The sequence below is a fragment of the Danio aesculapii genome, chromosome 5 (genome assembly GCF_903798145.1).
Source record: "Danio aesculapii chromosome 5, fDanAes4.1, whole genome shotgun sequence".
Classification (NCBI taxonomy): Eukaryota; Metazoa; Chordata; class Actinopteri; order Cypriniformes; family Danionidae; genus Danio; species Danio aesculapii.
In genome coordinates, this window is record NC_079439.1 from 6844692 (window position 1) to 6872258 (window position 27567).

Below are 27567 nucleotides of genomic sequence, written 5' to 3' on the forward strand. Positions count from 1 at the left end.
ATTTAGTTTTAAACTGTTAAGCAAAGTTTTACTGTGCATATTTGATATATACATAAATGAAACAGTGACATTTATGTACAGCAATACTGTATGACATAAAAAAAACAATCAATAAAGACAGGGTTTCAATCTCGCATATTTTAACTAAATGAATTGTTCAATTTTAGCATACCTTAGCTATAATTTATCAAGGTTTACACATTTTGATTAAACATTTATTATTATTATTATTATTATTATTATTATTATTATTATTATTATTATTATTAATTTATTAAGTAATAAATCAACAATGATTAAATTAAATTTGAATAAATGCATATTGAATATACTGTCATTTGTAATTTGTAATTTTTTTTGCAAATATTTTTCAAGAGTTCATACTTAGCTGATAATCAATAAAGCGTATTTGGCATGCTGTCCTGGGAGAGAGCCCTAAGCTCGTAATATCCTCGAGCCCGGGGCTCCCTCCCGTTAGAAGGGCGAGAGGGGAGTTCGAGCTCAGGTAGGTCTCGAGAACTCCCCTGCTTGTCGCCACGTGAGAAGTGTAAACTAAGGTTGTTTTCGGTGATAATTTGGTTTAGTCGATTGGCTATGGTTTGTTTTTTGACGGTGGGAGGAAACTGGGGGACCCGGGGGAAAACCACGCGAACACGGGGAGACCATGTAAACTCCGCGCAGAAACACCAACCAGCCCGATAAGAGATTAGACCAGCGGTGTTCTTGCTGTGAGGCAACAGTGCTAGCCACTGGGCCACCGTGTCGCCCTATCAGAAAAAGGGGGACGAAGTAGGGGTGGAAAGGGGGGGGAGCTTCAAGACGAAGATAACTGGAGTGAAAAACTCTGGTTATTTATAATGCTTCTGTAATCAACTAATGGGTCAGATTACGGAGCTAATGAGGAGCCAGCCGTGTTGATCATAAGCACGTGATCTTCTCGAAATTAGTTTATAAATAAACCACACTTCTTTTTAGACTGGAAAAATATTAGCTTAATAAATGTAAAATATGCAAACATTAAGTTTAAGACCAAGCCGTGTAAACACATTGGGCCCTATCATACACTCTGTGCAATAAGGCTCAAGGCATGTATGACGTGATTTGTTGCTATTTTTAGGGAAGCGCAACTGTATTTTTCTGAGAATGGGGTATATTAAGGAGCATTGTTGGTGCGTTGCTGTTTTAAGGATCTGAAATAGACCGTGCCATTGACCAACTAAAAGCTGCTCTAAAGTCCAGCACAGAGCGCGTTAGTTATGTGCCTATGCAGGTCCAAACGCGTACACATTGCTTAATACGCACAGGATGTACAGCAATGCACAAATATCTTTACAAATGAAAACAATTAAAAGATTAAAATGTTACAAAAATTATTATTTTCTACATAAATATAAAAACCACTGCCTCCATGCCTTCTTCACCTTGGTTTTTTTTTTCAGTTTATTCATGACAGTTTGCATTTGTATAATGTTATTACTTTTAGCAGTATTATTAGATGCATATTTATATTTGTTTTCATAAAAACAAGTTTAGATTTGTCCACCTGTCTGGTTTTTGAGACATCTGCATCACCATATGGGGCATAAGAACAGGACGTGTGTTTGGATATAACTCAGTTTTTTGATCACACTTCATTATTATTGTTCATTTATTCATTAGCTGGAAATTAAAACTGAATTTAGAAATAGTTTTGAAACAAATCTTTGCGCTTAACAAACAAATTTAAATCTGTAGGCTAATGGATGTCTTCAGTTGAGTGAGTTCCCACTGTTTCCTTACTCCACGAAATTAAAGAGTAAAAGTAAAGTGAAAGTAAAGAGGCTGAATGAAGGCTCGTTCTTTATCCTCAAGCTGCAGATGGTCTGTTTAAATGTTTTCTCGCAAGTGAAGCGCTCAGTTTTTTCACCAAGTAAATAGCAAATGCGCCATGGTGTGATGCAACTGACTCTTAAGGGGGAATGGGAGATGAGACTCTGATTGGTTTATTGCATGTTATGCTCAAAACACACCGATAACTCATTAAGAGAATAAGCACAACCCTGTTAGACCATACGCCAGGGCGCAGACCATATTTTTCCGTCCTTAAAATAGCAAAAGTGGATTCGAACATGCCCTTAATGCTTTTAAACTTTTGACTTTGCGCCTAGATTGTTAAAATAAAGCCCATTAAGTTTAACACCAACCAGTGTAAACACATTGAGTTTAACACTCAACAGTGTATGAAAATGTTTTATGCAATTCAAATACATACATTTTACATTTAATATTTACATTTTTGTTGTTGTTGATGTTGAGAAGTTCACAGATGTTGTTTAGTTTCAATTAGCGCTCCATTTCTGAACAAAGATTTGACTATGTATGTATGTTATTCGGAAACGTGACATTTTCAAAGTACACTAGACTTTTTTTCTGAATGTATTAAGAACAATTTGACCCCTTTAAACACACATTGAGAGAGAAAAAGACAAACTTGTTGGGTGGTAAAACAGGACAAAAAACAGACAATTTCAGACGAGGTTTCTGTGTCTCATAGGAGGAGGAAGAAGAGCTGTGATTGGTTAACAGCATCAGTGGCAGCAGCCTCAGCCAATCAGTGAGCTGTAAAGTGTCATATGTCACAGTGTGCTGGTGGATGAGGACGCCAGTCGTTTTCCTATGTAGATTCTGAGGAAAGAACAAAACAAAGAAACAGACAGAAAAAGATTATCTGTTGTTATGTAACGTATAGCTGAAGTCAAAATTATTAGCCCTCCTGTGAATGTTTTTTTTCTTTTTCAAATATTTCCCAAATGATGTTTAACAGAGCAAGGAATTTTTCACAATATTTCCTATCTTGTTTTTTTCTTCTGGAGAAAGTCTTATTTGTTTTACTTCGGCTAGAATAAAAGCAGTTTTAAAGTTTTTTAAAACCATTTTAAGGTCAAAATTATTAGCCCCTTTAAGCTATATTTTGTTTTTATAGTCTACAGAACAAACCATAGTTATAAAATGACTTGCCTAATTACCCTAACCTGCCTAATTAAACTAGGTAAGCCTTTAAATGACACTTTAAGCTGAATACTAGAATCTTGAAAAATATCTAGTCAAATATTATGTACTGTCATCATGGCAAAGATAAAACAAATCAGTTATTAGAAATGAGTTATTAAAACTATTATGTGTAGAAATGTGTTGAAGTTTTTGTTTCCTTTAAACAGAAATCAGGGGAAAAAAAAAAAAATATATATATATATACATATTACAGGCTAATAATTCTGACTTCAACTGTACTGTATATACAGTGCATTCAGGAAGTATTCATAGTGCTTTACTTTTATTCCAAAGTGAATTAAATTAATCCCCCATAATGACAATGTGAAAAAAAAAGTTTTTTATAGCGTTGCAAATTTATCTAAAATAAAAACCTGAAAAATCACATGTACAGAAGTATTCACAGCCTTTGCTCAATACTTTGTTGATGCACCTTTGGCAGCAATTACAGCCTCAAGTCTTTTTGAATATGATACTACAAGCTTGGCACACGTGTCTTTGGGAATGTTTGCCCATTCCTCTTTGCAGTACCTCTCAAGCTCTTTCAGGTTGGATGGGAAGCGACGGTGTACAGCCATTTTCAGATCCCTCCAGAAATGTTCAATATGATTTAGTTCTGGGCTCTGGCTGGGCCACTCAAGGACATTCACTGAGTTGTTGTGAAGCCACTCCTTTGATATTTGGTGGTGTGCTTTGGATAACTGTCCTGCTGGAAGATGAACCGTCGCCCCAGTCTGAGGTCAAGAGCACTCTAAAGCAGGTTTTCATTCAGGATGTCTCTGTACATTGCTGCATTCATCTTTCCCTCTATCCTGACTAGTCTTCCAGTTCCTGCTGCTGAAAAACATCCCCACAGCATGATGATGGTATTAGCCTGGTGATGAGCGGTGCCTGGTTTTCTCCAAACGTAACACCTGGCATTCATTCCAAAGAGCTCAATTTTAGTCTCATCAGAGCAGAGAATTTGGTTTCTGATGGTCTGAGAGTCCTTCAGATGCCTTTTGTCAAATTCCAGGCGGGGAGTGGCTTCCGTCTGGCCACTCTAGCATACAGGCCTGATTGGTGGATTGCTGCACAGATGGTTGTCCTCCTGTAAGGTTCTCCTCTCTCCACAGAAGAACGCTGGAGCTCAGACAGAGTGACCATCTGGTTATTGATCACCTCTCTGACTAAGGCCCATCTCCCCCGATCACTCAGCTTAGAAGGCCGGCCAGCTCTAGGAAGAGTCCTCGTGGTTCAAACATCATCCACTTACAGATGATGGAGGCCACTGTGCTCACTGGAACTTTCAGAGCAGCAGAAATATTTCTGTAACCTTCCCCAGCCTTGTGCCTCAAGACAATCCTGTCTCGGAGGTCTACAGACAATTCCTTTGTCTTCATGCTTGCTTTGTGCTTTGACATGCACTGTCAACCCTGGGACCTTATATAGACAGGTGTATGCCTTTTCAAATCATGTCCAATCAACTGAATTGACCACAGGTGAACTCCAATGAAGCTGCTGAAACATCTCAAGAATGATCAGTGGAAACAGAATGTACCTGAGCACAATATAAACTTCCCGGCAAAGGCTGTGAATACTGATGTACATGTGATTTTTCAGGTTATTTTTAATAAATTTGCAACAATTTAAAAAATTCTTTTTAACATTGTCATTATGGGGTATTGTGTGTAGAATTTTGAGGAAATAAATAAATTTAATCCATGGAAGGTGACAATTGTATTTACACAGCTTTAGACAATATTTAACAGAGACTAAGCATAAATGTTTTTCAGTTGTTACCAATATATTGAAAAATGCAGGCATATATCATTGGGACAAACACCAACATTATGCAGATTAGCTTTTTGAAAAGGAAAAAAGAAAAGTAAATGATTTATTATCAGTATAATTTATTTGTCAGTATAATAAAACATTATTTATTGGATTTAATTTAAGATAAGTGGTTGGGCTGAATGAAGCTGAACAAACAAATGAAGCTGAACATTATGACATTTAATTTGTTTGTTTAAATTCAGCCCATATAAATTGTTTGCAACCACTTATCTTAAAAAGACTCAAGTAAACCATTTTTTTCAGTGTAAATTCAGCAAGGATGGTTTGAATTCCTTAAATATGAACCTTCATATTGTAGCATGAATTATTATATCATATTATTATTATATTTAAAAAAACATAAATTATTACTATTTTTACAAAAAAACATTAGGCGGCACAACTTTTTAATGTATAAAATAATAATATGAGGGGCGGCACGGTGGCGCAGTGGTTAGTGCTGTCACTTCACAGCAAGAAGGTCGCTGGTTCAAGCCTCGGCAGGGTCAGTTGGCATTTCCTCCGGGTGCTTCAGTTTCCCCCAAAAGTCCAAAGACATGCAGTGTAGTTGAATTGGGTAAGCTAAAATTGTCCGTAGTGTATGTGTGTGAATGAGTGTGTATGTATGTTTCCCAGTGGTGGGTTGCAGCTGAAAGGGTATCCGCTGCATAAAACGTGCTGGATAAGTTGGCAGTTCATTCCGCTGTGGCGACCCCTGATTAAAAAAGGGACTAAGCCAAAAAGAGAATGAATGAATAATAATCTGAAATTCTTCTTGAGCAGTAAATCAGCATATCAGAATGATTTCTAGGTGCCTTTTACACAAAATTGTGTAAATTTCATTTTATGTTAGAGATATGTTTGGCGTCCCCAGTATTCTGGCACCTCTGAGCCATGAAAACAGAGCATTTTGAAAATTAAACAAACATTTAAGCATGGAAATGCTGGTTTTGCATTTGAGTTTAGTCCCGTGGTTCTCAAACCTTCTTGGTTACACCCCCCTTTAAAGCTATGAAAAAACAATTCAGGAGGGCTAATAATTACATACAGTTAAAGTCAGAATGGGCAACGCAGTGGCGCAGTAGGTAGTGCTGTCGCCTCAGAGTAAGAAGGTCGCTGGTTCGAGCTTCGGCTGGGTCAGTTGACATTTCTGTGTGGAGTTTGCATGTTCTCCCTGCGTTCGCGTGGGTTTCCTCCGGGTGCTCCGGTTTCCCCCATAGTCCAAAGACATGCGGTGCAGGTGAATTGGGTAGGCTAAATTGTCCGTAGTGTATGAGTGTGTGTGGGTGTTTCCCAGAGATGGGTTCCAGCTGGAAGGGCATCCGCTGCGTAAAAACGTGCTGGATAAGTTGGCGGTTCATTCCGCTGTGGCGACCCCAGATTAATAAAGAGACTAAGCCAAAAAGAAAATGAATGAATGAATGAAGTCAGAATTATTAGCTCTCCTGTGTACTTTTTTTACTTCATTTCTGTTTAACCGAGAGATTTTTTCAACACATTTCTAAACATAATAGTTTTAATAACTCATTTCTAATAACTGATTTATTTTATCTTTGCCATGATGACAGTAAATAATATTTGACTAGATATTTGTCAAGATACTAGTTTAAAGTGACATTTAGTGACTTAACTAAATTAATTAGGTTAAAGTTAGGGTAATTAGGCGAGTCCTTGCATAACGATTGTTTGTTCTGTAGACTTTCAAAAAAAATAGCTTAAGGAGACGTATAATTCATTTATTAATTTTCTTTTCAGCATAGTCCCTTTATTAATCAGGGATCGCCACAGTGGAATGAACTGCCAACTGATTCAGCACGTTTTACATAGTGGATGCCCTTCCAGCTGCAACTGGGAAGGGACTAATAATATACAGGGTGGGCCATTTACATGGATACACCTTAATAAAATTATTGGGAATTTCACAAGAAAAAACAATGGTGTGCTTGGTTTTAACGTAACTTTATTCTTTCATTAGTGATTTACAAGCCCCCTCACATATACTAATGTGCCACAAACAGGACGTTAAAATCACCAACCATTCCCATTTTATTAAGGTGTATCCATATAAATGGCCCACCCTGTATAACAATATAATAATATTGACCTATAAAAAATTAAAAAGTGCTTTTATTCTAACTGAAATAAAACAAATAAGACTTTCTCCAGAAGAAAAAATATTATAGGAAATACTGTGAAAAATTCCTTGCTCTGTTATTCATCATTTGGGAAATATTTGAAAAACAAAAACCGTGCTCACCCCAGTCCCAGTGTGAGTGCATGTGAAGCCAGCAGAGATGGCAGGAGGATGAGCAGCACGTCTGAGGAGAACAAACCCCTCTTCATCACCTCAGTCTTCCTCACGCTCAGAGAGCCCGACTGCTTCGGGTGATGAAACACAAACTCCCTGCAGAGAAGAAAATAAACTGATAACCAAAGTCAATCATCAGTAGAATTGCAACATCCATATATGAATGAAAAAAGGGTGTTTTTCAATTTCTTGTATCAGTGCGTAATTTTTATGGCACGTTATGTATATCTATTCATTCATTTTCCTTCGACTTAGTCTCTATTTCAGTTATCGCCACAGTGGAATGACCCGCCAACTATTCCAGCATGTTTTACGAAGCGGATGCCCTTCCAGCCACAACCCAGTACTAGGAAACACCCATGCGCTTTCGCATTCACACACACACACACACACGCACACACACACACACACACACACACACACACACACACACACACACACACACACACACACACACACTAAGGCCAATTTAGTTTATTCAATTCACCTATAGCGCATGTGTTTGGACTGTGGGGGAAACCAGAGCACTTGGAGGAAACCTACGCCAACACAAGGAGAACATGCAAACTCCACACAGAAATGCCAACTGACCCAGCCGGGACTCGAACCACTGACCTTGTTGCTGTGAGGTGACAGTGCTAACCGCTGAGCCACCTTATTGTGGTAAATACAAACTCCTCATTTCTTTCAGAGATTTTTATTGTCTCTGATTTTTCAGACTATAAATAGATGCTTATGAAACCAAAATCAAGCCATGTGGTTGAGTTGAACAAGCAGGCACCACGTGAACCTGAAAGGTGTTATAAGCTGAAGTTCTCTGAAACAGATTAAGGATTTTAATCTCAGTGTAAATCTTGCCAATCCTGTCATATAAAGCTTGTTTCTAATCAGACTGGACCTCAAACACAAGCAAATGTAGGAAGGCAGAAATCAGGGTTTTCTTTAGTTTTCTTTAGTGTTTTCTTTAGTTTTTTCTTCGTTTCGTTTTTAAAATCACTAAAATAGATGACAGTTTTTACTAATATTTTAATTAGCTTCCATTTTTGTTTACATATTTGTATAATAATTAAATTGCATGTGGCAACACGGTGGCGCAGTGGTTAGCACTGTCGCCTCACAGCAAGAAGGTCACTAGTTCAAGCCCCGGCTGGGTCAGTTGGCGTTTCTGTGTGGAGTTTGCATGTTGGCAAAGGTTTCCAAAGACATGCGCTATTGACCATTTTGAGGGATGTAAACAAAAACAATGGTCCCAATGCACTTCCTGTTTTACATTTTTAATTTCTATAGCTTCCGATAATCCAAAGAGACACATATTGATAAATAACGCTATGACAGCTATTTTAACAATAAATTAAGATTGAATTGCCTCTTGTTGCAGTTATGAAATAGTTTGATATAAAACAGGAAATGGTAGGGCTGCTCGATTATGGGAAAAATCATAATCATGATTATTTTGGTCATAATTGTAATCACGATTATTCAAAACGATTACAGTTGAAGTCAAAATTATTCGCCCTCCTGTGTCTTATTTGTTTTATTTTGGCTAGAATAAAAGCAGTTTTTAATCTTTTGAAACCTATTTTAAGGTCAATATTATTAGCCCCTTTAAGCAATTTATTTTTTGATTGTCTCCAGAAGAAACTACTGTTATAAAATCACTTGCCTAATTACCCTAGTTAAGCCTTTAAATCAATCAATAAAATTAAATTAATAGCCTAGTGGTTAGCGTGTCGACATATGGTGCAGTAGCACGTCAGGGCGTCACGAGTTCGAATCCCGGCCCGAGGACATTTCCCTACCCTACCCCCCTCTCTCTCTCCAACTTCGCTTCCTGTCATAAATACTGTCCTATCTAATAAAGGCAAAATAGCCAAAAAATAATTCTTAAAAAAAAGAAATGGGTTGAAAATAAATCTTTCCATTAAACAGAAATTGGGGGAAAAGGGTCGCTAATATTTCAGGAGGGCTAATAATTCTGACTTCAACTGTATATGTACAGTTATTTTCCTCCCTGAAAATAAGGAAAGCAAAATAAATACAATAGAATAAAATATGAAACAAACTGTGCTTTAAGCATCTTCACTGTAAGAAAAAAGCTTTAATTATAGCTACAAAATCCTTTAGTCAAGAGCAGTGAGTAATTTTGTCCTTTTGCTGCAGACTATTAATGAGAAAAACAGTCGGCAGCAGGAATATTGTGCTCTGTCACTTTAAGAGCAGTGCGGTTCTGTTTAATGGTTTCACTTTCACATGTCTTTTGATTCTCAACTTGTTTGTTCATTACACAAATGAGGGCTAATATGAATAATCACTAATCACCGCATTTTGACACCTGTTTGACCATTAAAGCGCTTACATTAGGATGACTTTAGATGTGTGTGCTCTGCTCGTCTCTGAGGCTGAGCGCGCACACACACAACAGCATGCGATCTCATTCGCGCTTTTAAAGACATGAATGATTCAAATGTACATCAGTGAATGATGCGTATCCTTTGCTGCAAATGTTACATTACAGTACATGCTTTTAGTCATTTTCACGTGGAACTGAGCTCTGCAGAGCAACAAATGTGTACAACTGGAAAGGAGCGGTATATGATGTAATAATCGTTTATCTCGATTAATGTTTTTTCATAATAGTTAGAAGCCAAAATCGAAACCATATTTTTGATTAATTGCACAGCCCTAGGAAATGGTTATATGCCGATGACATGACCACATTGAAATGGTCTATAGGTGAATTGAACTCATTGGCCGTAGTGTATGAGTGTGTGTGTGAATGCGAGAGTGTATGGGTGTTTCCCAGTGCTGAGTTGCGGCTGGAAGGGCATCTGCTGTGTAAAACGTATGCTAGATAAGATGGCGGTTATTTCCGCTGTGGCAATCCCTGATGAATAACGGCACCAAGTCAAAGGAAAATGAATGAATGAAAGAATGAATATTGCATGCATATTTATTAATTCATTTTCCTTCGGCTTAGTCCCTTTATTCATCAGGACAAGGAAACGCTTTGAAATGCTCTCTTGTGGTGCATTGACACCAGACACGGATGAAGCGTCAAGCACGAGTGATTTACATGTTAAGTGAATGCAAAGACATGAATAGATATCCTAGGGCACGATTTCAGTGAATACGGTGACACGAATGACGTGATTCACGCAAAGAAGCAGCGCAAATTGAACGTTGACGCACTTAATGCGCATTTCACTTGATTCGCTCGAGTTGGAAAATCAGTTTAGCGGAGATTCGCGCTAGTAGCTTTTCAGGAGCTTTCTCTTGTAGGGGTGCGATTATGATTTAGCACCTGTTGTTGGTGTCCTGGGGGGAAATCCTCTTGCTGACACTGGACAACAGTTCACCTCTGAAATTAAATGCCAGTGGACTAAGACACGGCACTAAATGAATCTATGCTGTTTTTCAGCCTTCCTAAAGCACATAAAGCACAGCTACGTTCTCAATAAAATCCATGTTAGCCATTTAGCAACAAAGCCGCGAATCCACATCTATTATAAAGTGAATTTGATGCGTGAATGACGTGACATGTGAGTGACGTGATTCAATCGAATGAGGTGGCGCGAATGATGAGCGAATGAAGCATGAGTGGCGTGAGTGACGCGATTCAATCAAATAAGGTGGCGCGAATGATGAGAGAATGAAGCATGAGTGGCGTGAGTGACACGATTCGAGCGAATGAGGTGGTGCGAATGATGAGCGAATGAAGCATGAGTGGCGTGAGTGACGCGATTCAATCAAATAAGGTGGCGCGAATGATGAGCGAATGAAGCATGAGTGGCGTGAGTGACACGATTCAATCAAATAAGGTGGCGCGAATGATGAGCGAATGAAGCATGAGTGGCGTGAGTGACACGATTCGAGCGAATGAGGTGGTGCGAATGATGAGCGAATGAAGCATGAGTGGCGTGAGTGACACGATTCAAGCGAATGAGGTGGCGCGAATGATGAGCGAATGAAGCATGAGTGGCGTGAGTGACACGATTCGAGCGAATGAGGTGGTGCGAATGATGAGCGAATGAAGCATGAGTGGCGTGAGTGACACGATTCAAGCGAATGAGGTGGCGCGAATGATGAGCGAATGAAGCATGAGTGGCGTGAGTGACACGATTCAAGCGAATGAGGTGATGCGAATTTAGCATTTTGCACATTTGACGAGCTTAATCATGCGATTCACTCGAGTTAAAAAATTGTAACTTTAGCTGACCTTCGTGCCTCGTTAACCAATCAGGAGCTTGCTCTTATAGGGGTGCGATTATGACGTAGCGCCTGTTGTTGGTGTCCTGAAGGGAAATCCTCCTGCCGACAACGGACAACAGCTCATCAAACTGGGCTCAAGTCGGAAGCACCGCTAAAATAAAAGCTTCCATCATCCAGGTACAGTTTCTGAAGGAGTTGATGAACTCACAGATCTGGGTGCACTTCTGAAAGGATCTAGTGGACTCTGACACGGCGCCGAACGATTCTACGCTGTTTTTCAGCCTTCCTAAAGCACATAAAGCATAGCTACGCCCTCAATAAAATCTATGTTAGCCAGTTAAGCCAGAATCACCAGGCAGACAAAAGCCCCATCCATTACGTGAATCCGCGTCTATTGTGAAGTGAATTTGACGTGCGAATGAAGCGAGTCAAATCAAAACTCAGGAGGCCTAATAATTCTGACTTCATCTGTATGCACCGTCATGAAATCTGACACTGACCAAGTGAAGCTTTTAGTGCTTTCTCAAAGCTTTCTGCTTTTAATAGCATCACGATATCACTCTCTCTTGCTAAAACCTGCAATCCTACTCCATTAAATGCTGCAGTTCAGAGAGTTTGGTAAGGCTTTAGCTGTAATGAAGGGTAGATGCATAAAGACGTTTCTCCTCCAGAGAGCAAACCCATCCAGCCGTTAAAGGCTCAGATTGGCTGACTCATGGTGTGGCGCTCAAGCTATTTTTGTGTGTTGACTAAATGATCCTCAGTGAGATTTAAGCAGAGCTGTTTGTGTGGCTAACAGAGGTCAAAAACACTGCAACAATCTGTGAAGCGCTCTGTTATTCGCAAAGGACACAGCAGCATATGCGAACACCTCTTTATGTGATTTTATCTTATTTTAAAATGTTGTTTGCTGACATCATTTTATATTATATATCTATTATGCAAAAATCACTTTTATAAGGGGTTTAAACACAGTTGTGTGGCAACTGTGTGTAAATACAGAAAGCCACTAATGGTATAAAGTTATTGATTCTATTTGTTATAATCACACTTGATAAAAACAGTCTGCAGAAACACTTGGATTGACATTCTCCCTTTTACGTGTCATCAGAGGTAGAAAGCCCCGCCCATTAGTGACAATCTCTCCCTCATTAGCATAGGGCGTCAGTCTTGTTTTTGAATCTGCCACTATGCTGACACACAGGCATTTGTAGCACCGCCCTCTTTTCAAAAGAGCACAATCCTATTTGAATTTAAAGCGACAGTCACCAAAATCACACAATTAGGATTTGAGCCTAAAAGGGTCAGTTTCAGAGTTATTAAACATTATTAGTGTGGTATTTTGAGCTTAAACTACCCATACACACTCTAGGGACATCAGAGACTTATTTTACATCTTCTGAAAAGGGACATATTAGCTCCCCTGCAAAATCATTTTAAGAACATCACTATTACTTGCTATTTCAGGGTTTTACAAACATATTTTTGGTCTACTAACCAGGGGCATTGCTAGACATAAAGCTCTACTGGGGCACGTACCCCTTTCCCCCATATATATATATATATATTTTTTTTTTAATATATATAAATACACTATATATATATATACATATATACATATATACATAAACAAACACACACAATATATATATATATATATATATATATATATATATATATATATATATATATATATATATATATATATATATATATATATATATATATATAAATACACTATTATTCACTATTATTTTGAAGAATAATTATATAATAATAAGAATACTTTTATTTATAATAAATATAATATACATATGTATATTATATTTATTATAAATAAAAGTATTCTTATTATTATAAATTATTCTTCAAAATAATTTTAAATGTAACTGGAAAACAATGTTAAGACAACTGGAGTGATGCTAAGATCATTTAAGAAATTACTTTTGCATAAATATTAATTTAATTTGAAAGAAATTCTATAGACAATTCAATAAAATACAAAAAAAAAAGATGTGTTATAGGATTATCTGTTGTAGACTTGACACATGGCAGATAATTTGGTTTGTTAAGTCTTACCTCCCTGACTCCTCATCCCTCCATTTTGCTTCATACAAAATAAATCTATCAGGAGGCATGCTTAAGATCACCATCATATTGTTTAAACTTTAGTTTTGCCCACTTGCAAAACAAAAAAAGGCTTTTACGCTGGTTTTACAACGCATGAGCGGCACGTAACAAGCAGCCTGCTTTTTTGTCGCGTATGTTAACTACCGGGACTCGCAGAAGAAGAGCAGCGCGCGCGTGCGAGAGGCGCGCGTGTTCTCTGCGCACACGCGGAGATGCGTCAGTTTGCTTTTTGATTAAACACATTGCTTTCACCAGCGTTGGTTCGGTTGCGCATAGAGAATAACGTCTTTATTTCGGAATTACTCTTAATAAATACACTTGCATATAAAGTAAATCATATCTCAATGCATTTACTGGGGCACTGGAGATTTTCACTGGGGCACGTGCCCCGGTGAATTGGGTCTAGCGACGCCCCTGCTACTAACTAGGGCTGCACGATTCTGGCTAAAATGAGAATCATGATTTTCTTTTGCTTAAAATAAATATCACGACTCTGTAAAATGTAAAATGTAAAATCTAAAATAAAGGTTAATATGAGTAGACTATTATTATTATTTCTCAAACATATAATTAAAAAATATTCAGCCTATGTGTAGGTGTTCTGTTAAAATGCTACATTTTGTATAGACTTAGAATGGTGGACTTGAATAGACTTTATATTTGTCCTGGTCGTTCATGCACAGAAAAGTGATTACATCAGAATACAAGTATTGATAATTCTAGAGCTGAAATATTATGTTTGAGATATATGCTTGCCTTTTTTACTGGTATAATTAGCCATTTGTCATTATCAGGTTCCCTCTTGTATTATTAATATTCAACGTTATAATAGGCTATAGTAGATATACCGTCACTATTAAACATTTATTCTTATGCGCAACACTCTATGCTCGCTTCGAAAGAAACAACATTTCAAATGCTTGTCGTAATCATAACTCTAAAAAGCGATATGATCATTTACGGTTTCGGTTTCACTGCCGAGTGCGGCTCATGTCATAGCTGCCGTCACTTTGAGAAAAAAAAACATACATGCAAATCATACTTCCCGTGCGGCTCCCAAACAATCACTCTGTGCAACAAACTGAACGTTATTTACAACTTTATTACCTGTTATTCACAGTCTGCACAGGTTCTGTTCACTAAAGTAGACATCGTTCGTGGCCATGCACATCTCTATTCAACCCTACACACAATCTTAATTCAGCTTTTCTACGATTCTGTCAATTATATTTTCAAGGTCAGGAGAGAAGCAAGGCAGTCGCACAAGTCTTCACAGCAACATTTACACCTTCAAATAGTGGTAAAAGTGCCACATACTGTATTTATAATGTAAAATTCACCCAAAAATGTCATTTCTGTCCCGAAATCACACGTGAGCTGCCCGCCTGAGCTGACAGCTCTTTGTTTACAACCGAGAATGTGCGCCTGCAAGTCTTTAACACCTACTTTAGTGAACACAACCTGCAAAGGCTATGAATAACAGGTAATAAAGTTGTAAATAACGTTTAGTAAATAACATTAGTAATATGCATTGCTATGGGAAAACTTGAAGCGATTTTTTTATATTTACATTTTACTTAACCCTCAGAATTCTGATATCTCAGCCAAATATTGCATTAACAAACCATACAACAAACATATTTATTCCACTTTCAGGTGTTGTATAAATCGAAATTAAAAAAATAATTGTGATATTGTTTGTCCAGTAACATTTACTAAATGCTTTTTCTATAAATCACCTACACCACAATGTAAAACCTGTAAAAAAAACAACTGTTAAATGTAAACCTTACTTGGGTGGGAGGTTTTCCGGCCGACTGGACCAATCCCACACCCATTCAGCACTCACCCGCCGATCATTTTCATCTGACTGAAAGACAAACACAGCACTTCATTTACATGCTTCAGAAGCCAGATGTTACACTGCATGGACTCCAAGTGGAAGCAACGCTGTTTGATCAAAAATAATGATTCTAAGAGCTTGTTCTTAAAATTGAGAGCTGATTAATTAGTGCTAGAATAAACTCCAATGGCGAAACAAATATGCAAAATTATTTAAATGACATGATTAACCAAACCTTATTCGAAGCGAAACAGTATTTAATGTAGCCTGACTTGAATTTTCTTTTCAAGAGTTCACACTTAGCTGATGATTAATTATAAGCTTGTTTGGCATGCTGTCCCGGGAGAGAGCCCTGAGCTCATAAGATCCTCGAGCCCGGGGCTCCCTCCTGTTGGAGGCGAGAGAGAAGTTTGAGCTCAGGTAGATCTCGAGAACTCCCCCGCTGTAATAACCAATGAACAGCCAGTGATTGCTCTTGAGAGATAACCATTTACTAGGAGCATGTCTATAGTGCCAGTTTGGATTAGTCAATTAACTTATGTTGCATGTTTTTTGGACGGTGGGAGGAAACCGGGGAACCCGGGGGAAACCCACGTGAGCATGGGGAGAAAATACAAACTCACAGAAAAGTCTGCTGGTTTGGTAAAGCCTAGAACCAGAGACGTTCTTGCTGTGAGGCAACAGTGCTAAGCACTGGGCCACCGTGTCACCCATCTATGAAGAAGGAGGAGTAGGGGTGGATGGGGGGATTCTTCAAAACGAAGATAGCGGTGCGTAACCCAGGGTATTTGTAGTAGCTTAGGAGTCGTCTGATTGGTGCATTGAGAATTAGATAATGCGGATCCAGCTGCTAGCAATCATAAGCACAAGTACCTCTCGAAATTAGTTTATAACTAAACTTCACTTATCACGCAAATTTGGTCTGAGATCAATAGTCATTTTGAAGCTTTCTATCCTATTATGCTTGATTGATGATACTTAAAATTGCATAAATCTCATCAAAACAGTTAAAAAGCAGTGTTTGATAAAGTTAATTTTAAAAGAAGCTTTCTAGCCTATTATTCTTGATTGATGATACTTGATGATACACTTGATGATACATTATTTAAACAAAACCGTTAAAAAGCAGGGTTTGGTAAAGTAAATTTGGAAGCACTTTACTTAAAGGGGCTGTTCAAAAGTCTGAAACATTTGTGATCATGACATGACATAAACATGAATGCGATTTTATTCATGCTTAAAGCAAGTGTCATTAAAGAGCACATATTTTACTGCTTTTTCAAGATTTGAGATAAGTCTTTTGTGTCTCCAGAATGCATCTGCAAAGTTTCAGCTCAAAATACCCATCGGATTGTTTATTATACCTTTCTGTATATTGAAATGTTCTGCTCTCAACACACTATAGCTGTTTTTGTTGCCTGTGCCTTTAACACTAGTTCTCCCTGCCCACCGTTCCCACGTGCCTGTCAGTGTCATTGTCTCAGTCTGTGTCAGATAAACAGCACAGTGACAGACATGAAGGAAGCAGATCTCAAGTAACGTTTGTGAGAAATACTACAGTAAGAACTTTCCCAATGATTATTTGATGTATTTGTTGTGGAGTTTATTCAAGCCTTTCTGCAACGACAAGTCACACACAATGTCGTTACAAAGTTCACACACGTTTAGCTCTGCACTGTTTTTGCATGGCAAATGTGACAGGATACAGGTTAATAACCACTGGTGCATGGATATCCATTATGTTAATGTACAAAAATAAACCTGATTTAACGTCCACAAACCGGGATTGAAGCGTCTTCTATTATAATTGTACTGACATGCGGCTGTGGTGAAGTAAAGATGGTAAAAATCGCTGTAAATTGTTACAAACATGCACGGTTTTAAAACGTTTTAAACTTGTAAAACTCATTCTTGATTACATTTGATGATGATGGATGATCACAGCGAGCTCAACAAATCTTTTAATCCTAATTACTTTGCGCACATCCTGGCTTGTTGATATGATTATATGTGTTATTATGGAGACATGTTAATATGCGGCTGTCAATCAATTTGGTGGGCAGGGTCGGCCTCAAAATGGGAGGGATTTGGATGCAGTTTTAATGTCAGGAAATTGTCGTTATATCACCCCAATATGACTGTGAACACAATATACCTACACACAGTTCAGCCCAAACAGCTTACAAAAGATGAATTTCATCATAGGTGCCCTTTAAGTGTCATTTGCTCAGCTATGACCTTTTTAAGGCAAAGTAGCCATTGTTTGTTATGACAACTTGGCATAAATACATCACAACCAGTATTTATCTTTATCATGACAACTTGACAATACTAAAAAATCAATGTTTATCATAAATCTGTCATAAACATGATTGCCATGAGGTCATTATAAATGTGTCATGAATTTTATAACAGCGTCATTAACATTAATATAAGCTCAATTTGTCATTAAAATGTCTCTTAAAAATGATTTGACCAAGTAATGACACGTCTAATGACACATTTCAATGACATATACAGTTTGTTCCACTGAAAAAGTGATCAGAAACATTTTCATCACACATTTATAATGGCTTCAGGATAATCAGTCATTCATTTTCCTTTGGCTAGTCCCTTTATTCATCAGGGGTCGCCACAGGGGAATGAACCACCAACTATTCCTGCATATGTTTGATGCAGCGGATGCCCTTCCAGCTGCAATCCAACACTGGGAAACACCCATACACTGTCATCCACACACATACACTATGGACAATTTAGCTTACCCAATTCACCTGTACTGCATGCCTTTGGACTGTGGGGGAAATCGGAGAACCCGGAGGAAACACATGCTAACACAGGAGAACATGCAAACTCCACACAAAAATGCCAACTGGCCCAGCCAAGACTCGAACAAGCGACATTCTTGCTGTGAGGTGATCGTGCTACCCTATGCGCCACCGTGACACCCCCAAGATTAAGATTGTAATATGTGACTTCTAAAAGCAACTTTAACCAACACTGATGAAAGTAACATTGCAAAACATAATTAAAAAAATAAATCTATAATATATTATTTTAAAATAAATAAGACTGGAGTAATGGTGTTGAAAACTCAGCATTGCATCAAAGGAATAAATTACATACTAGAATACACTACCTGACAAAGTCTTGTCATCGATCTCAGTTGTAAGAGCAACAAATAATAACTTCACTTCTAGTTGATCATTTGGAAAAGTATCAGAAGGTCGATTTTTCTGATGAATCATCTGTTGAACTGCATCCCAATCATCACAAATACTGCAGAGGTCCTACTGGAACCCACATTGACCCAAGATTCTCACATAATCCAGTCAAGTTTGGTGAAGGAAAAATCATGGTTTGGGGTTACATTCAGTATGGGGCGTGTGAGAGATCTGCAGAGTGGATGGCAACATCAACAGCCTGAGGTATCAAGACATTTGTGCTGCCCATTACATTACAAACCACAGGAGAGGGCAAATTCTTCAGCAGGATAGCGCTCCTTCTCATACTTCAGCCTCCACATCAAAGTTCCTGAAAGCAAAGAAGGTCAAGGTGCTCCAGGATTGACCAGCCCAGTCACCAGACATGAACATTATTGAGCATGTCTGGGGTAAGATGGAGGAGGCACTGAAGATGAATTCAAAGAATCTTGATGAACTCTGGGAGTCCTGCAAGAACGCTTTCTTTGCCATTCCAGATGACTTTATTAATAAGTGATTTGAGTCACTGCAGAGATGTATGGATGCAGTCCTCCAAGCTCATGATGGAGTCAGACACAATATTCATTCTGTTTCCACTGCAGCATGACTTTATATTCTATACTGGACATTATTTCTGTTAAGTGACATGACTTTTGTCTAAGAAAGGTCAGACCTTACTGTCCTAATGAAATAATTCAAAATGAAGGCATGATCATATTTTATTTTGGTAAAATAAGTGTAATCTAGAGGCCTTTGGCTTTCATATAAGCCACTTCTGATACCAAATGATCAACTAGAGATCAAGTTATTATTTGTTGTTCCTAAAACTTGGATAGGCGACAAGACTTTCATCAGGTAGTGTATGTTCAAACAGAAAATGGTTATTTAAAATGTAAATAATATTTTTGAATATTGATGCTTTTGTTGCTGGTAAGTAGGACTTTTGTTTTAGTTTGATCATTAACTGACTAATCACAAACTTATGAGCATACATAAAACTATCAAACCAATCACGTTCTGTCATAACACTACTGTATGATTGCAACTACAAATGTTTATGACACAATTAAAACCATAATTTTAGAAAAAACAAAATACCTGTATAGTAACACAATCTGTGCTGCTGCTGCTGCCTTCGCTGCCTGGTTTGGGAGATCCGGATGTTCTGGGGGTCACGACCTGCGGAGGACTGAAATCAGAGAAGAAAATCAATATAAAAGGCAATTAATAAACACTGACAGGATGCTTTATCATTTCTCTCTTACACAATTGTACATTCACACAGAAGTTTCTAATTGAAATAGACAGTCCACCTAAAAATGACAGTTCTGTTATCGTTCTGTTATGCATTTATTACACTTGTTCAAAACCTGTTTGAGTTTCTTTCTTCAGCTGAACACATAAGAAGATATTTTGAAGAAAGCTGGAAACCTGTAACCATTGACTTCAATAGTATTTGTTTTTATAACTCGTCACATTGACATCAAACACAGACATCTATTCATCAGGTACGGCAACCAAAATCCAATGTCTGATAGTTGTCATAGTGGTAACGTCCACACAACGACAAACTGTAACATCATTAGACGTTGATATTTGGTTGTTTTTAGGTTGCATTGAAAAGTAACCAAAATCCAACATCTGTCAGACGTTGGATACTGACGTTGTGTTATGACATCAACTCAATTTTCATGTCCACCCAAAATGCAATGGCCCCACAACATTGGGGTACAACATCAATCTGACGTCATGTTGATGTCTTGTGCCTGCTGGGTTGTTATTATTATCTTTTTTAAAGGGATAGTTCACCCAAAAATGAAAATTCTGTCATCGTTTATTCACCCTCCACTTCAAATCCTATTTGAGTTTCTTCAGTTGAACATAAAAGAAGATATTTTGAAGAATGCTGGAAACCTGTAACCACTGACGTCCATAGTATTTGTTTTTCTTACTATGAAAGTCAACGGTTACCGGTTTTGATCTTCATAATATTCTCTTTTTTTTCAACAAAAGAAAAAAACTCATAAAGGTTTAGAACCAGATGATTTTCAGCTCTCAGCTATTCCAGCAGGCACACAACGATATAAGACGTTAACATTAGGTTAGATTTAGGTTGTAATGTCAGATAACCAAAATTCAATGTCTAGCCTACGTCTAAGGACAACGTTATTTCGATGTCCAATAACGAGGTTGAATGACGTTGATATTTGATTGATTTTAGGTTGTGTTAGAAAAAAAGGGACTAAAATCCAACACCTGTCAGTTTGAGCGCTCCTCTCGCACTCCAGCTGGGCCTCAAGGAGGATGCGCTCCAGCTCCCCCTGCAGGACGGAGGCCGTGGTGTCTTGAGCTCCTGATTCTCCTTCTGTTTGATTCGCCGAGGCCACCAGACCCTCCAGCTCCACCCACGAGCCTGACGGACATACAGTTAAAGTCAGAATTATTAGCCCGCCTGTTTTTTTCCCCCAATTTCTGTTTAACAGAAACAAGATTTTGTTTTCAACACATTTCTATACATAATAGTTTTAAAAACTCATTTCTAATTACTGATTTATTTTATCTTTGCCATGATGACAGTAAATAATATTTCACTAGATATTTTTTAAGATACGAGTATTTAGCTTAAAGTTAGGGTACTTAGGCAAGTCATTGTAAAACAATGGTTTATTCTGTAGACTATTGAGAAAAATATTGCTTAAGGGGGCTAATAATATTGACCGTAAAATAGTTATGTTTTTGTTTTTTTAATTAAAAACTGCTTTTATTCTAGCCAAAATATAACAAATAAGACTTTCTCCAGAAGAAAAAATATTATAGAAAATACTGTGAAAAATTCCTTGCTCTGTTCAACGTCATTTGGGAAATATTTAAAAAAGTCACTGGTGAATTAATGATCGAAGAAACAAATATTTACATAGCTTTGAACCAGTTGCTTCAGAAAATAATTCACTGGGCCTTATAATACACCTGGTGCAAAGCAGCCCCAGGTATGAAGTATTTTTTTTTAAGTTTCAGAACAACGCATTTTCTTTTCCTGTGCAATAATATGGTTAGGATCTAGTGTTTCTTCCCATACTGATAAACTTCTGGTGAACAGTTAATGTGACATTTTACCATTTAATAAGGTTCCTTTTATAGCATTGATGCTGTAATGTAATTAAAATATAATCAGTTAAATAGACTCAAGCGTTCATTTGGTTGTTCAAGCGTAAAACGAGACAAAAAGCCAGCAAGCTAGCTATTAGCAAGCTAGCGATTAGCAAGCTAGCGATTAGCAATATACTAATATATACTGGGGTAAAATAAACGTTCATATTTTAAAGACATGGATGTAATTTAATGCAGTGCTTCTTGTACAATCTGAGAACCACTTTATATCGGATAGCACTCAGCCAGTGGAGATTGCTGATTTTTAAAGAAAACAGACCTTAAACACGCCAATTTTGTAACTGCATACTGTTCACCGGAAGCGCATAACCCAGGTTACTGACAAATTAGAAGTCCTTCCACATACTTCTGCATATACCCTATCCTGTGTAATAATCAATCAACTTTGCTGCCATATTAAGGGTTTCAGTCTTATAGAAGAGTCAAGCTTTAAATTGGAAAATTTTTGAAAACGATTTTTTTGAGATTCTAATGGTCTAATTCGGTTCAATGATTTATGCTAAGCTAAGCTGAAAGTGTTTCCGCCAAACCTGGAGACAGGCTGAATGAATTCAAAAATGGTAAAACTCAACTATTTAATTTAGTGCTGGCCAAAAATTACTCGCATCCAAAAAAAAGTTTGTTTTGACATAATATATGTGCCTGCACTGTCTATTTATTATGTTTATATATAAACTGTTTATTTAAAGTATATAGTATTTGTTTATTTAAAGTATAATGTTTAGGTATATATATATATACACACACACACCTGTATGTATGACACAAATTAAATATAAATATCTGTGTAACAAAATATTTTTGTAAATGTATTTTATGTATGTGTGTGTATCACACATACATAATATATAATATAAATAATACACACATATACACTCACTAGCCACTTTATTAGGTACACCTGTCCAACTGCTCATTAACGTCAATAATCAGCCAATCACACGTCAGCAAATCAATGCCTTTAGGCATGTAGACATGGTCAAGACGATCTGCTGCAGTTCAAACCGAGCATCAGAATGGGGAAGAGAGGTGATTTAAGTGACTTTGAATGTGGCATGGTTGTTGGTGCCAGACGGGCTGGTCTGAGTATTTCAGAAACTGCTGATCTACTGGGATTTTCACGTACAACCATCTCTAGGGTTTACAGAGAATGGTCTGAAACAGAAAAAATATCCAGTGAGCGGCAGTTCAGTGGGCGCAAATGCCTTGTTGATGCCAGAGGTCTGCAGAAAAGCATCTCTAAATACACAACACGTCCAACCTTGAGGCTGCAGGATGGGCTACAGCAGCAGAAGACCACACCGGGTGCCACTCCTGTCAGCTAAGAACAGGAAACTGAGGCTACAATTCACACAGGCTCACCAAATTTGGACAATAGAAGATTGGAAAAGTGTTGCCTGGTCTGATGAGTCTCGATTTCTGCTGTGGCATTCGGATGGTCGGGTCAGAAATTTGGTGTTAACAACATGAAAGCATGGATCCATCCTGCCTTGTATCAACGGTTCAGGCTGGTGGTGGTGCTGTAATGATGTGGGGGATATTTTCTTGGCACACTTTGGGCCCATTAGTACCAACTGAGCATCGTGTCGACACCACAGCCTACCTGAGTATTGTTGCTGACCTTATGACCACAGTCTACCCATCTTTTGATGGCTAGCAGGATAACGTACCATGTCATAAAGCATGAATCACCTCAGACTGGTTTCATGGACATGACAATGAGTTCTCTGTACTTAAATGGCCGCCACAGTCACTAGATCTCAACTCAATAGAGCACCTTTGGGATGTGGTGGAACAGGAGATTCACATCATGGATGTGCAGCTGACAAATCTGCAGCAACTGCGTGATGCTCTCATGACAATATGGAGCAAAATCTTTGAGGAATATTTCCAGAACCTTGTTGAATCTATCCCATGAGTATTAAGGCAGTTCTGAAGGCAAAAGCAGGGTCAACCCATTAAGGTGTTCTTAATAAAGTGGCCAGTGAGTGTATATTATGTTATTATTTTGGATGAGATTAATCATTGCCTCTATCTATCTATCTATCTATCTATCTATCTATCTATCTATCTATCTATCTATCTATCTATCTATCTATCTATCTATCTATCTATCTATCTATCTATCTATCTATCTATCCATTTATCTATCTATCTATCTATCTATCTATCTATCTATCTATCTATCTATCTATCTATCTATCTATCTATCTATCTATCTATCCATCCATCCATCCATCCAAGTGTTGACATGAACACGAGGATACAGCGATGTTGCCCAAACAAGAGCTTGCTTACATAAGCATTTTATTTCTGTCAGAGATTAACCAGTCACCCCTCTCTTTCTCTCCCTCTCTCTTTCTCCATCCATTTATCCATCTCCCTGTTTTCTCCCTAATCCTGACCTTTGTCATCATCTTTCCCAGTGTGTCTCAAGCATCTTCTCATTCTGCCCTTCTTAGTCATTTTGGCTTTACTTCATCAGCCAGCAGGGTTTGCTCTAGAGGAGATGTTGTGCCATTGCCCCAGATTCTCCAGCATGTGGACTTGTGACATAACCACAGACGAGGGCAGAGTGTTACGTATACAGAGCATAACCTCAAGCTGCGAGTGTGTGTATGCACATGTGTATTTGCGAGGGAACGAGAGGATGACAATGCATTTGTTTGTTTTGTGAATGATAACGTATTCCCTGAGAGGTTTTTCTTTTTCTTGTGTTCTGCAAACACTGTTGTTCTCACATTTTCCCCGGCGGACAGTTTAAGCCACTGATCAAATTATGAGAGCTGTTAACCCTCTCCACTGTAATTGGCTTAGAACAGACGAGTCATGGAATCTATTTACATAACAATACAGACCAAACAATGACACGGATAAATAAGAGTGCACATGTACAATAATGGACAACGCAAGTTCAATATACGTTAGCTATAAATTACAAATATATTTTAGAAGTAGGATAGAATAACTTAATACTGAATTTAAATCTAATGCACTTGTATTTTTATATTTATGTATTTATTTATGTATGTTTCTGCACATATATTTATGATTGAATGTATTTAAATTTAAACTAACTGCATTTTACTATATATAAATATGCTTCCATCAGTATTGTTCATCTCATGTTATTTTAAGCTAGGTTATATTAAAACTGAATTTAAATCTAATGTATTTTCAATCATATTTATGATAGCATTTATTTAAAATTAAAATAACTTCAATTTACCATAAATAAATATGCGTCCTTGTCTATCTTATAGGCAGATTTTTTGCAATTGTCAAAAATACATGGGCCAAAATTGTCGATTTTACTTTTATGACCATTAGGATTAGGATATTAAGTAAAGATTTAAACATTTTGTCCATTTCCTACTGTAAATATATCAAAACTTAATTGATTAGTAATGTGCAGTACGAAGCACTTCATTTTGATAACTTTAAAGGTGATTTTCTCAGTATTGTGATTTATTTTTGCCCCTTCAGATTTCATATATTCAAATATTCATATCTGGGTCAAACACTGACCTGTCATAACAAAGTATAAATTAATAGAAAGCTTATTATTCAACTTTTAGATGATGTATAAACATTAATATCCACAAAATGGACACTTAAGACTGGATTTGAGGTGTACTGTAACATGACTATATGTTATGAAGATGAAATCGAATTTACACACTTGAAACGTAAGTATTATGTGAATGTATACATATGTCACACTTTATAACAGTTAGGCAGTGTTGTTATGTAAAGATGTAAAAGCATGTGGTTGTCTTACCGTGTAAAGCATCATCTGGTGACTGAGATCCTGACAGAGCCATGGCGGGAAAAAGGAGTTCAGGAGGAGATGCACTTATTTCAGATTCTTTCGTCTCTCTTTGTCCGTGTTTATCAGTCCTATGTTTGTGTGTGTGTCTGTGTGTGTGTTCACTGCGCTGTTGTGGGTGTGTTTGGGCGGCTAATGCTCGCTGCTTATCATCACTGTTAAGACATTGATGTAAATAACGTTCATTGCTCCAGGGGGCGCTCAGTGGCTCATGGATATTTTTAGGAATTAATTAAATAAATGAGACCACAAAACCAGTTCAACCTAAAACTGGCTTTGTATTTTTGACTAACGCCAAATACACATGGTATGTGTCAAAAAAATCTTCGTCGCCAAAACAATCATTGGAATATGAAGAAAAGATCAAGTTTCATGAAGATATGTTGTAAATGCCCTACTGTAAATATATCAAAAGCTAAAAAATATATATTTTTATGCCAAAAAATCATTGGAATAATAAGAACAAATCAATTTTCATGAAGATAAGAGGTCAGTTACCTGTAAATTTTGCATTTTTGTGTTTGTTTTTTATTAGAAATGTGCATTGCTAGACGAACCTAAGGGTAAATTTTATAGTATTTCAATTTTTAGCCTAATATAGTTCTAACTACATCAATAGAAAGTGTGTTTATTTAGCTTTCAAGTGATATAGGGAAGAGAGGGGACGGTTGCAACATGGAACAGCAAAAAATTCCTCCATTCAGGAATGAGCTAGTGATGGTATTCATGCTACATATTCTCAGTTAGACCCTCCTTCAATATGAGAGAAATCAGCCATATGTGACTATTTCTTCAGTATAAATCTCATTTTAAGGTAAAAAACATTATTCATTTTCTATTATTTAGGTCACTGTTTTCATAGCTTTAAACAGGTATAGCTATCAAGCGTTAAAGCTATTTTATCTCCCTAGCATAGACAGTGTAATCAGGGTTGCCAACATGCTGTTGCACCTGTCCCCAACTACAAAATTCGATTAAAAGCTTGCCATACATATGTACAATTTTAATTTTTGTCACAATTTCACCAGCATGGACCACGCCGCACTTTGAGCTAGACTTTATTGTAGGGATGTATGGATGAAAGGCATGGTAAGGGAATTGTGGGATAAAGGGGAAGGGAAGTAAGAAGATAAATAGTAGGTAGTGAAGATCCTCGAGCCCGGGGCTCCCTCCCGTTTGCAGGGCGAAAGGGGAGTTTGAGCTCAAATAGGTCCCCTGCTTGAATGCCAGATTAGGAATTGCTATGGAGAGATGTACTGCAGATTAAGTACTTCTCTATGGTGCCGATTTGGTTTGGTATTTACCTATGTCATTCATCTTTAGCCTGTGGGGGGAAACCAGAGAGCCTGGGGGAAAACCCATGCGTGCACGGGGAAAATATGCAAACTCCACACAGAAATGCCAACTGGCCAGGTAAAGACTTGAACCAGTAAAATTCTTGCTGTGAGGCAACAGTGCTAACGGCTGGGCAGCCGTGCCACCCTATCAAGGTAAAAGGGAGGAGCAGGGGTGGAAGGGGGGATTCTTCAAGATGAAGATGGCTAAGGTAAGATGCTCTTATTTATAGTGAGTTAGAAATCGTCTGATTGGTGAATCATGCATAAGCTAATGCAGGACCAGCTGTGGTCAATCATAAGCACGTGATCCTCTCGAAATTAGTTTATAAATAAAATTCACCTTGGGAGTAGGTGAATGGTTAAGGAGACAAACTGAAGCGTGGTTCTGCTGCCAACAAGTTAAGTCCATTTTAAAGTAATTTAATTTGAAAAACAAAAATTCTTTGATTAATTATTTCATTTCAAAGTACAAAGAAGTAGTTTGGTAAAAGTCAGTCTAGATTTTCAATAAAAAAATATATTTGTTCAGCTTTTTTTAGACCAGATAATTGGTAGTTGCTTGTTCTTTCAATAGTCAGTATTTATATGGCAATTTAACACATTTAACAGTTTAACGAATTTACATCTAGTCTGTTTATAGAAAATTAAATAAAATACAATCCAACCTGATGTTTTAGAATTGTTTTATTATTACA

The 27567-nt window shown here is 37.5% G+C and overlaps 1 protein-coding gene across 1 annotated transcript; it reads right to left on the reverse strand.

Moving 5' to 3' along the window:
• Nucleotides 1-323: 323 nt before the first annotated feature.
• On the reverse strand, nucleotides 324-25652 carry zgc:73226 (uncharacterized protein LOC402792 homolog). Its single transcript, XM_056457294.1, has 6 exons — nucleotides 25488-25652; nucleotides 20795-20951; nucleotides 19637-19727; nucleotides 15286-15362; nucleotides 7103-7249; nucleotides 324-2664 (listed from the first exon to the last, which is right to left on the reverse strand). Exons 1-6 carry the CDS (start codon nucleotides 25528-25530, stop codon nucleotides 2616-2618), a joined length of 564 nt encoding a protein of 187 aa, XP_056313269.1. The 5' UTR covers nucleotides 25531-25652; the 3' UTR covers nucleotides 324-2615.
• Between the last annotated feature and the right edge of the window lie 1915 nt (nucleotides 25653-27567).

Excerpts from the sequence above, each read along its gene's own strand:
- zgc:73226 (XM_056457294.1), bottom strand. The coding sequence starts at position 25,530 with ATGGCTCTGTCAGGATCTCAGTCACCAGATGATGCTTTACACG. Across the intron at positions 15,363-19,636 it reads CAGATTGTGTTACTATACAG|TCAGATGAAAATGATCGGCG; the intron begins GTATTTTGTTTT and ends TTTGTCTTTCAG. Across the intron at positions 7,250-15,285 it reads CCGGAAAACCTCCCACCCAA|GGAGTTTGTGTTTCATCACC; the intron begins GTAAGGTTTACA and ends TCTTCTCTGCAG.